Genomic DNA, 12,214 nt, shown 5'->3' on the forward strand with positions numbered 1-12,214 from the left:
ACCTGATCCTTCAGGGGCACAGTTACCCCATTCAGGACCAGGGAATCCTCCACACCTGCCCGCCTCCTGTCCCCCAAAAACAGCACTTCTGTCTTGTCAGGATTCAACCTCAATCTGTTAGCCGCCATCCATCCTCCAACCGCCTCCAGACACTCACGCAGGACCTTCACCGCCTTCACTGGTTCTGATTTAAAAGAGAGGTAGAGCTGGGTATCATTTAACTGTATAGTTAAAGTTATGGTTTTCCCAGTAGTGATGTATGGAAGTGAAAGCTGGGCCATAAAGAAGGCTGATCGCCAAAGAATTGATGCTTTTGAATTAAGGTTCTGGAGGAGACTCTTGAGAGTCCCATGGACTGCAAGAAGATCAAACCTCTCCATTCTGAAGGAAATCAGCCCTGAATGCTCACTGGAAGGACAGATCCTGAAGCTGAGGCTCCAATACTTTGGCCACCTCCTGAGAAGAGAAGACTCCCTGGAAAAGACCCTGATGTTGGGAAAGATGGAGGGCACAAGGAGAAGGGGACGACAGAGGATGAGATGGTGGGACAGTGTTCTCGAAGCTACCAGCATGAGTTTGACCAAACTGCGGGAGGCAGTGGAAGACAGGAGTGCCTGGCGTGCTCTGGTCCATGGGGTCACGAAGAGTCGGACACGACTAAACAACAATTCCACCTTGTTCCCATCACACTGCTGCTGCAGCCACTGTGCAGAGAGACAGAAGAGATGAATAGGATCAGCTGTCAGGCTTAATGCACACCTATGGCTGCTCTCTATTCTTCAGCAGAAGTTCTCCTTTGCCTCTTATTTTGGCTGTCAACTTTACCTGCACCCAAGAGGCTGAAGAAGCCTACAGCTTGTTTCAGAAAAGCAAAGGAAAGCATAGCATGGGAGCTCCCCCAAAATATAAACTCTTTCCCCCCAGGGACTCCTGCCCAGCAGGACGTGCATTAAAGGAGCACTTTACAAATCAATCATATCTTCTGCACAGGCCTCATTTCTTCACATTTTAGCCCTAAGCTCCCAGATGGCTCACTAAAAGCTCTTGAGATGGCGTACAAAACATATGAAAATAATATTAATAATAATAATATTAAGGGCAGTGCTTTTGGGGGGAGGTGCCAGTCCTCACATTTTGATCAATTATAAAGTGCCTCTCTTCCCTTCCCTACTGAACTTGTGACAAACGTTTAATTAACATGTGGATAATAATAAAAAAAAAAACCCGAAATAAAAACCGAAATGGTTAACATTTTATGCACCGTGTTTATTGCTTTGAATGATAAAAGAATTAAAAACTGTGAATAGTGCCAAGGGCACCGGTCACAAAAAGGCCACTGCAGGGTGTGTCTTCTGTGAAGGCAAAACATTGCACAAAATTAGAGAGTTGCTGCGGATTGCCTTCGCCCAATCTCATGTTTACCATGGGAAGTCAGTGCTATGTCCTGTGTTTGTGACAATCACACAATATTTGTGTGACAAACACACACACATGGGGAGGGAGATAAGCTGTTATTGTCCACTAACAATAGGCAGCATTCACTGGTCCCAGGTACCAGTACACTGGTACCAGATACCAGGTGGTAAAGGACCCCTGGATGGTTAAGTCCAGTCAAAGGTGACTATGGGGTTGTGGCGTTCATCTTGCTCTACAGGCCGAGGGAGCCGGCGTTTGTCCACAGACAGCTTTCTGGGTCATGTGGCTTCTTTCCACTACTGGCACAACTGAACACTGTGATGTAAGCCAGAGCGCACAGAAACGCCGTTTACCTTCCAGCGACAGCAGTGCCTATTTATCTACTTGCACTGGTTTGCTTTCGAACTGCTAACTGCTAGGTTGGCAGGAGCAGGGACCGAGCAACGGGAGCTCACTCCATCGCAGGGATTTGAACCGCCAACTTTCCGTTCGGCAAGCCCAAGAGGCTCAGTGGTTTAGACCACAGCGCCACCCGAGCTCCTAGGGTAATAATGTATTGTCATTAACATATCAAAGCTATCACACGCTGTAGCCATGGGTGATCTCGCCCAGAAGCTCCATACAAATATTGGCAGTCTGCCACCTATGGCCTTTGCTATTCCACCACGCTCAGGCGCCCCAAAGTCTACCACTTCCTGAAAGCAATGGGTTGCACCATTCCAGAGCCTTGTAATGAACTCTGACCAAAGCTTTTTTAACCTTTTTTAACCCAGCTGCTCTGTAGGCCACGAGTCGCATGTAGGAAAGGGTTGTTGGTTGTTTAGTCGTTGAGTCGTGTCCGACTCTTCGTGACCCCCTGGACCAGAGCACGCCAGGCACTCCTGTCTTCCACTGCCTCCCGCACTATTCACAGTTTTTACAGCGGGGGGGGGGGGCACCCAGAAATGGATTGAATTCTCATGTTCTCGTGCAGGTTCACAGATAAAAAAGAGATTCTTGGAATTATTGCAGCACAAGCTTCCATGAACTAGGTGCCAATACATCAGGTGGATGGTCTGATCACCAAACCTCAGAGAAGTGGCTGCATAATACAACAATTGTTGTTGTTGTCTTCGTTTAGTCGTGTCCGACTCTTCGTGACCCTATGGACCAGAGCACGCCAGGCACTCCTGTTTTCCACTGCCTCCCGCAGTTTGGTCAAACTCATGCTGGTAGCTTCAAGAACACTGTCCAACCATCTCGTCCTCTGTCGTCCCCTTCTCCTTGTGCCCTCCATCTTTCCCAACATCAAGGTCTTTTCCAGGGAGTCTTCTCTTCTCATGAGGGGGCCAAAGTCTTGGAGCCTCAGCTTCAGGATCTGTCCTTCCAGTGAGCACTCAGGGCTGACTTCCTTCAGAATGGAGAGGTTTGATCTTCTTGCAGTCCATGGGACTCTCAAGAGTCTCTTCCAGCACCAGAATTCAAAAGCATCAATTCTTCGGGTATCAGGAAAGGGTATTTAGCAGCAACCGTGTTAGTGGACCTGAGAGTGAGTCTATTGTCTACACCCCAGCATTGCAGGGGGTTGGTCTAGACGGGATTCCTTCCAACTCTGCAATTCTACGACTTTGAAGTAGCATCTTGTCTGAAAGGCCCTGATTCCCTGCACACACACCCCTGCCCGCCCAAATAAAAAAGCTAGGTAGGAGAAATAGCGCAGTGCTGAACATTCTCCCTTCACTGAATTAGGAAACTGAATGTGCTTATCTTCAGGAAAAATGAGGTCTGACCTATGGTAACCTTGGATTTAAAGGTCAGTCGCCCATATTGGAGTGGAAACATTTGAGTGTTTCTGACGAGCTACAATCTGAAGCAAGTTATCCTGTGAGATGCTGCCAACATCTCTGGTGAAATCTTCCATCCATTAGAGGAAACAAACCTGACATTTCTCTGAAAAGGTCAGCCATTAGCAGTTTACAGAAATTACACTAATTTATTTGGTAGGGAACCAATTTTTTTTGAGACTTCACAGATAGATCCGGATCTATAGTTCAATACTAGTTCAAATTTATTCTGCAGAGACACTAGCCATTTCTGTGTTGGGCTGTTCCAAAAAGCAAATGTTTAGCGTTCTTACAACACATTTCATATGTTTAAAAAAATGTACACTGCCCCAATAGCCTCTAAGAAACTCTCTGCAAGGCCAGCATTGCTATAAATCAGGATGGGTCTTATTTTCAGCCGGAGGGCAACTGTCTTCCTCAAAGGCAAGCTTCTGGGAGTTGCAGGCTAGTGGTGAGCAGTGCCAAAGGCAAAAAAAGGAACACAGAGGGACCATGCGGCGCTGATATTTGTAGAGTGGGCTATATTCCAGCCACACAGAAGTCATAGGTTTATAAACACAAAACCCCATTTCTATCCTCCATCCAGGCAAGTAAGGTAAAGGTAAAGGGACCCCTGACCATTAGGTCCAGTCGTGGCTGACTCTGGGGTTGCGGCGCTCATCTCATTTTATTGGCCGAGGGAGCCGGCGTACAGCTTCCAGGTCATGTGGCCAGCATGAGTAAGCCGCTTCTGGCGAACCAGAGCAGCGCACAGAAACGCCGTTTACCTTCCCACTGGAGTGGTACCTCTTTATCTACTTGCACTTTGACGTGCTTTTGAACTGCTAGGTTGGCAGGAGCAGGGACCGAGCAACGGGAGTTCACCCCGTCGTGGGATTCAAACCGCCAACCTTCTAATCGGCAAGTCCTAGGCTCTGTGGTTTAGACCACAGCGCCACCCGCATCCCTTTTATCCAGGCAAGTAACAGGTCCTAATCACAGTTCAGGAATGCATTCCAGGCAAGCAAACGCACTACAAGAGGGTGCTGAGAGTGGCTGTGGCCTGAGGAGAGTTGAGAAGAATAGAATAGAACAGAACAGAACAGAACAGAACAGAACAGAACAGAACAGAATAGAATAGAATAGAATAGAATAGAATAGAATAGAATAGAATAGAATAGAATAGAATAGAATTTATTATTTATACCCCGCCCATCTGACTGGGTTTCCCCAGACACTCTGGGCAGCTTCCAACAAAGCATTAAAATACAGTAGTCTGTTAAACATTAAAAGCTTCCCTAAAGAGGGCTGCCTTCAGATGTCTTCTAAAAATCTGGTAGTTGTTTTTCTCTTTGACATCTGGTGGGAGGGCGTTCCACAGGGCGGGTGCCACTACCAAGAAGGCCCTCTGTCTGGTTCCCTGTAACCGAGAAGGCCAGGAACTGGTACAGAGGGGTGTATTTGGCCTCTGGTTCCCCGTCCCTGAAATCATTCGAGCACATACATGACTCTTGGAAGACCTGGAGGGATCATCAACAAAGCAGACTTACTGGTTTTGCACTCATAACCCCTAGCTCAGTTTAGAACCCTTCTCCTGTTATTATTTCAACTGGTTGGAGCAACCACCAAACCATTCAACCAGGAAAGAGAGCACCTGGTACTGGCAGCTCATAGCCAGGGCTGGCTTCCCCAGTCTGAAAGGGCATGCCACCAGAGCCAGGATATCTGAGAGTCCTAAATATTTACAGTCGTATCTTGGATCCCGAATGCCTTGGTACTCAGACATTTTGTCTCCCAAACACCCGGAAGTGACTGTTCCTGTTTGCAAACTATTTTTGGAAGCCGAATGTCCGATTGGCTGCAGGAGCTTCCTGCAGCCAACCAGAAGCCGCGCTTTGGTTTCCGAACGTTTCGGAAGTCGAACAGACTTCCAGAAAGGCTTCCGTTCAACTTCCAAGGTACGCCTGTATTAGTTAAGCTTAAGGTCAGGCTTCCTCAACCTCGGCCCTCCAGATGTTTTGAGACTACAATTCCCATCATCCCTGACCACTGCTCCTGCTAGCTAGGGATCATGGGAGTTGTAGGTCAAAAACATCTGGAGGGCCGAGGTTGAGGAAGCCTGCTTAAGGTTGTTGTTGTTTTTTACCATGTTTGAGATTTGCCAGGATGGACACAGTGCAGGGCTGTATACTCCTCTGCGCATTATCTGTAAAACAGCTTGCCATTTCAGATTATCCTTTCAAGTGCCACGCAGAATATGGGGAAAGTGGTAGTGGTACACGGTGTTCACAATACCGTATTTTTCGCTCTATAGGAAACACTTTTCCCCCTCCAAAAATGAAGGGGAAATGTGTGTGCGTCCTATGGGGCGAATGCAGGCTCCTTGGCTTCAGCGATAGCAAGGCGAAGCCTCCAAAGCGCAGAGGGAGAGCTCCCCCCGCGCTCCGGAGGCTTCACGATGCTTTTGCTAAAGCTGCCTGAAGCCCCCGGAGCGCAGCAGGAGTTCCCGCTGTGCTCCAAAGGCTTGCGGATAGCCGCCAGAAGAGCGAGAGGGGTCGGTGCACACAGAGGCGGGAGAGGCGCTGCACAGTTTTCCCTCTCTGCGCAGCGCCCCTTCAGCGAAGCGGGAGGAGAAATGGAAGGGGCTCCGTTTCTCCTCCCGCTTCGCTGAAGGGACGCTGAGCAGAGAGGGGGAGAATTTTTTTCCCCCGTTCTCCCCCTCCTATAGAGCGAAAAATACGGTACTTCCTAGATGGGTAATTTAAATAAATGTTCAGCTGCACCTTTTCATGAATTTCTTGCGTGGACTGTGCATCGCAAAACGCAACAGTGGCGACGTCCTTCAGGATTGGCATTTCCACTGTGCAGTCCCGGCCATCCAGCAGTGCTACCAAGGGACGCGGGTGCATGGGCCCATTCATGATTGGTGGTCGAATGCCTGAAACAAAAAGGGGAAACGCTGCTTTATACACATGCTAAGTTACATCTCCAAGTGAAATAATGTAAACAAACTATCTTTCTTGAGCAGCTTACGGGTCATCGGAAGTAATGACCAGCGGTGGCAGAGAGACTGAATTCTGACTAGCTGAAGCGAAGAAAAAAGGCATTTAGTCGCTGGCAGACCTTTAAAAGCGACTTCTTTTGAAGCCATATGAGAAAATGGTAATAACCGAATCACCTCAAATCCCAGACTATGTGCTTCAGGATAGTGAAATTGCAAAGACACGATACAAAGAGTCACCAAGAAAATTCTTTTGTTGCACTTATTACATGTACAGAGCCACTCCCCCCCAGTGCCGGATTTACGTACAGTGGATGCTCGGGTTGCGAACGCGATCCGTGTGGGAGGCACATTCGCAACCCGCAGGGCCCGCAACCTGCAGCGCCGCGTCTGCGCGCGAGCGGGTTGCGATTCGGCGCTTCTGCGCATAGCGTGATTTAGCGCTTCTGCGCATGCGTGAGCGCCGAAACCCGGAAGTAACCCATTCCGGTACTTCTGGGTTTTAGCGTCTCCATAACCCAAATTGCGCAACCTGAAGCGTCTGTAACCTGAGGTATGACTGTATAACCAAAACAAGCTATAGCTTAAGGCCCCACTCTCTTGGGGGTCCGAAAAAATTTAAAGGGAAAAAACCCTGGATGGGTTAGATAGAAGATCTATAGAAGATAAAATAGAAGATAAAAAACAAATAAAATAAAATTACTTTGATAAAATACCTATTTTCCTTTAAGCAAATGGCTTTAGATACCTATTAGGGCCATAAATTACCATATAGCATATATTAAACACAAAAAACAGCAGAAATTTGTTGTTGACAAAGGACAGCTGGACATAATGAAGTAGCTTAGGGCCTCATCAAACCTAAACCCAGCTCTGCTCTCCCCAACACCTGGAGAACTAAAAATTCCCTTCAGGTGAATTTTTGAAACATTGCCCATAATAGCACATGTGGGCAAGCAGGCTAGGGACTTGGGTGGACTTATTTACAAGCCTTGCAATAAAGAGATGCTTCAGCTCTTGTAAATTATATTTTAGGATCCCTGTTCACGAGAGATTACCTAGTCGTTATTTAACACTCACTGCCCCCCCCAAAAAAACCCCACACATACTTTGCCACACAATAAACTGGCATACATGACAGAATGAAGAAAAATGAATAACCAAAGAGGACAATTGGTGATATTCCTGTTTGTGGTTATATTACATTTAATTAGTGAAGACTATTCACTTTAAAAGCTTCATTTTGAATTCTTATGACCATAGGGGAGATTTTCCTGCAGTGCTATAATGCATTGATCTGTGGCACTACGATATAAAACCAGCCTAATTAAATAAGAACAAAATTTATTTTGCTTATTTGTAAAAAGAAAGAAAGAATACTCCAGGCACAAGCGGTTTTATGGGTCTTCTACAATCACACTCTGATAGGGAAAAAGCAGGTATGGTTGATGAAGCTTACGGAACCAGAGGCAACAGATGGTCAGAATCAGCACCGCACCCAACCATGTCCCACTTTCCCAATTTCACTGAGCTCCTGAGAATAACAGAATCATAGAACTGTAGAGTTGGAAGGGACCCTGAGGATAATCTACTCCAACCCCCTGAAATGCAGGAATATGCAAAGTATCCCATACGGGGATCGAACCTGCAACCTTGGCGTTCTCAGCACCAGGCTCTAATCAACTGAGGAAGACACCCAGGTACAAATTCAACAGGGCTTTGTTTGTTTTGTTGCTACAGTGGTGCCTCGCAAGACGAAATTAATCCGTTCCGCGAGTCTCTTCGTCTTGCGGTTTTTTCGTCTTGCGAAGCACGGCTATTAGCGGCTTAGCGGCTATTAACGGCTTAGCGGCTTTAAGAAAAAGGAAACAAACTCGCAAGAACTCGCAAGACGTTTCGACTTGCGAAGCAAGCCCATAGGGAAATTTGTCTTGCGGAACGACTCAAAAAACGGAAAACTCTTTCGTCTAGCGAGTTTTTCGTCTTGCGAGGCATTCGTCTTGCGGGGCACCACTGTATTATGTTAAAGTTGTTTTATAGATATGAATGCTGTTGTGCTTTGTGAATCTTACACTATGATTTTTGGTGTAACTGTGATGCTTAGCTTATTTTTTAGTTGTTTTGTTAATAGTGTTACATAGATGGTAATTCTTTTACTTGTGATTTGTGAACGTTTTACTGATGATGTGTTCAGTATTCTATACAATTTATGCTGTATTCGTGATGTTCCATTATGTTATTTTTATCTTTTGTTTGTAAGCTGCTTTGGGATTTATTTGAATAAGAAGCAGCATAGAAATAGAATAATAATTATTATTATTATCTGTATTCGGTATATCTGAAGGAGCGTCTCCACCCCCATCGTTCTACCCGGACACTGAGGTCCAGCTCCGAGGGCCTTCTGGCGGTTCCGTCACTGCGAGAAGCCAAGTTACGGGAACCAGGCAGAGGGCCTTCTCGGTAGTGGCACCTGTCCTGTGCAACACCCTCCCACCAGATGTCAAAGAGAAGAACAACTACCAGACTTTTAGAAGACATCTGAAGACAGCCCTGTTTAGGGAAGCTTTTAATGTTTGATGTATTATAGTATTTTAATATTTTTTTTGGAAGCCGCCCAGAGTGGCTGGGGAAGCCCAGCCAGATGGGTGGGGTATAAATAATTAATAATAATAATAATAATAACAGCAACAACAACCTCAGCCAGACATAAAGCAAAGTGAGCAGAGCTAGTTCCTCAATCTGTCTTTCCCAGAGCTAGGTTTGGGGAATTTTTTCAACATAGTTTCAGTTTAATATAGTGCAAACATGCAATTCTGGGTTAAGCAGAGCTAATCGTGGATTTTTAACAGTGCTTTCGGAACCTAGTTAGCTGCCCAGATTTGACGGCTGTTAAGATACCTGGGCAAACCTTGTAAATGCGATTCGTATTCTGCAAATTGTCATGTTTAGGATGGGCAACACATGTGAATGACCAAGAAGGTGAGTGAGGTTGAGTGAGGCCCAAGGTCACCCAGCAGTTGCATGTGGAGGAGCAGGGAATTGAACCCGGTTCACCAGATTACTAGTCCACTGCTCTTAACCACTACACCACACAGCAAGAGCAGTGAGCCAAACGATGGCCAGAAGGGTGGGGACAGGGCTGTCTTAAGCATATCTGGCGCCATGGTGTTTGTTGTGGGAGAGGAAGGGAAAGGAGATTGTTAGCCGCTTTGAGACTCCTTAGGGTAGTGATAAAGTGGGATATCAAATCCAAACTCTTCTTCTGTGGGATGGTAAAGGGAAATGGCAAAGTCTTGTTTCTTCAGAGCCGTTCCTTTCCCATATTTAGCCAGCAACAATGACTTCATGGGACGCGGGTGGCGCTGTGGGTTAAACCACAGAGCCTAGGGCTTCCCGATAAGAAGGTTGGTGGTTCAAATCCCCGCGATGGCGTAAGCTCCCGTTGCTCAGTCCCTGCTTCTGCCAACCTAGCAGTTCGAAATCACGTAAAAGTGCAAGTAGATAAAGAGGTACCACTCCGGTGGGAAGGTAAACGGCGTTTCCGTGCGCTGCTCTGGTTCACCAGAAGTGGCTTAGTCTTGCTGGCCACATGACCCGGAAGCTGTACGCCGGCTCCCTCGGCCAGTAAAGCGAGATGAGTGCCGCAACCCCAGAGTCGGCCACGACTGGACCTAATGGTCAGGGGTCCCTTTACCTTAATGACTTCAAACTCCACACCTGCTAACGTTCTTGCTGGCGAAGCAAAAGGAGGTCAGGGATGGCCTCCAATTACCCCAGGATTGGCTTGATGGGGCAGCAGTGGGTACTGCAACCCGGGTGCTTTGTCTCCTTCACTGGAAGTTTTTAATAGTTATTTTCCTATTTAGTTGTCAATGTTTGTACAGATGGTGCGCTCTCTCTCTCTCTCTCTCTCTCACACACACACACAGACACAGACACAATTACTGAGTTTTGTTCACAGTCATTCAGGTAAGAAGTCCTGCAAAGATCTGTGGAACAGACAGCATCATGGAAAGTTGCATATCACAGGCGCTAGTCTAGGACTGTCCAGACACATTGAACTTACAAACAGCAACATGGAGGATACAGGCTGCCTAAGAAACAGCTGCCTTCAGTAGCAGAAACACAGGGCTATCAGTAAGAACGGACAGTGCTGGAGGAACATAATGGACACAGGAATAACTTACAGTCTAAGAGCCTAGCAATAATGCAACCATTCAAAACTAAAACCCAGGGTTTTAACGGCCGACGAACGAATCTAAAATACGGAACCCAGTTAGAATGGCGCTCCCCTTTGTCTCCCTCTCGCTCTAAAAGGAGGTTGTGGTGTCAATCAGAGTGAGCCACCTGTTGAAGACCAACAATATAGCTATTGCAGACTTGTGCAAAATGGGGAAAGGCAAGTTCAAATCCCACCTCTGACAGTGCGCAACCTTGAATATTTCTGTATCTCTTAGTCCATCCTATCCCTCAGGGTTATTATTCTGCAACCCTTGGGCTACAGTGGGGATGGGGAATCTGCGCCCCCCCCCCCCGGATATACTTCGACTACATCTTTCATCAGCCCTTGGCAGCATGATGGGAGTTGTAGTCCAGCAACATTTAGAGGACCAAATCACCATCCCTGGGTGATTCGTTTTCTCAGAAGCAGGTAGAAGGGAAAAGAATCTGGGTACCGTTGCTCGGTCCCTGCTCCTGCCAAGCTAGCAGTTCGAAAGCACGCCAGTGCAAGTAGATAAATAGGTACCGCTCTGGCGGGAAGGTCAACAGCGTTTCCGTGCGCTGCTCTGGTTCGCCAGAAGCGGCTTAGTCATGCTGGCCAAATGACCCGGAAGCTGTACGCCGGCTCCCTCGGCCAATAAAGCGAGATGAGTGCCGCAAGCCCAGAGTCGGCCACGACTGGACCTAATGGTCAGGGGTCCCTTTACCTTTACTCATTCACCACTGACAATTTAAAACCTGGGTTTGTCTAGCACCTGGGTTGCCGAAAAGAGCACAAAGAATGTAACAGGTTCTCTCCACGAAACAGGTTTCCACTTTTCTTAACATAAACCTTGTAAGTAGCCACAAACCTATACAGGGAAGTTTCTGCAAAGTGGAAAGGACTTGCATAGTTTCTCCCCCCACCCCCCGGGTTATCAGTGTGCCATTAATTCCCAATCTAAGTAATATACTGGGAAATGAGGCTAGTGCGCTTTTTGTGGAATACTTTCCCCACAAAAATTATCCACTGCGTCAATCTCTCCATTCCCCACTCCCAGCGCAAATATTTTCTCCTTTGGTTCTTTTCTTTAAAAGAAAAACTGATTAAATACAAATCCCAATTTGCTCCCCTTTCTCTATCCACTTTCTCCATGCCAGGCTCAATTGTATAAAATTTCTATCGTGTTGCCTCTTAATCGTCTTTTCTCTAAAACTTAAAAGTCCCCAAAAAAGTCCCTTTCTGCCCTTCATCGTTTTGCTGGCCTTTTTCCCTGAAACTTTTCCAGCTCCTTTTTGAGAAGAGGCGACCAGAACTGTATATAGTTTTGTATAATGGCATTAGGATATTGGCAATTTTATTTCTGATTCCTTTCCCTAACAATCCCCAGAATGGAATTTTCCCTTTTCACAGCTGCCACATCCTGGGCTGATGTCTTCATCGAGTTATACAAATTATGCGAACAATCTTCTGTTCTACTGCATCCCGTGTTTTGTAGTAGCCATGAGCAGATCTGAAGCATCTGCTTCTAATGTTAAACTAACCACAATCCCATATTATTTTACATTTGGACTCTGGGAACTGTAGTTCGTTTAAGCCAGAAGTGGCCCAACTGCCCCCCTTGGCCTAATCTCATGGGCGGGGGGGGGGGATGAGATAGAAGAGGGATGACTAAATTGAGAGAGGAAAAGGTTTAGGTTACAGTGGTGAGATTGCTATATGCGCCAAAGAAGAACCCTACCCCACTATAGAAGAATGGCGGTTAAAACTATTGGAATTGGCTGAGATGGGAAA

At 46.7% G+C, this 12,214-nt stretch overlaps 1 protein-coding gene across 12 annotated transcripts in view; it reads right to left on the reverse strand.

Annotated features, from left to right (window-relative positions):
* CTBP1 (C-terminal binding protein 1) overlaps positions 1-12,214 on the reverse strand; it is a 54,634-nt gene that overhangs the window by 17,813 nt on the left and 24,607 nt on the right. For all 12 annotated transcript variants that reach the window (XM_083503482.1, XM_083503477.1, XM_083503478.1 and 9 more), the window contains one exon: positions 6,002-6,156. In XM_083503482.1, coding sequence (XP_083359608.1) covers positions 6,002-6,156 — 155 coding nt within the window. The remainder of the gene's footprint in view (positions 1-6,001; positions 6,157-12,214) is intronic.

Source organism: Podarcis liolepis (genome assembly GCF_965112155.1).
Source record: "Podarcis liolepis genome assembly, chromosome: 5".
NCBI lineage: Eukaryota > Metazoa > Chordata > Lepidosauria > Squamata > Lacertidae > Podarcis > Podarcis liolepis.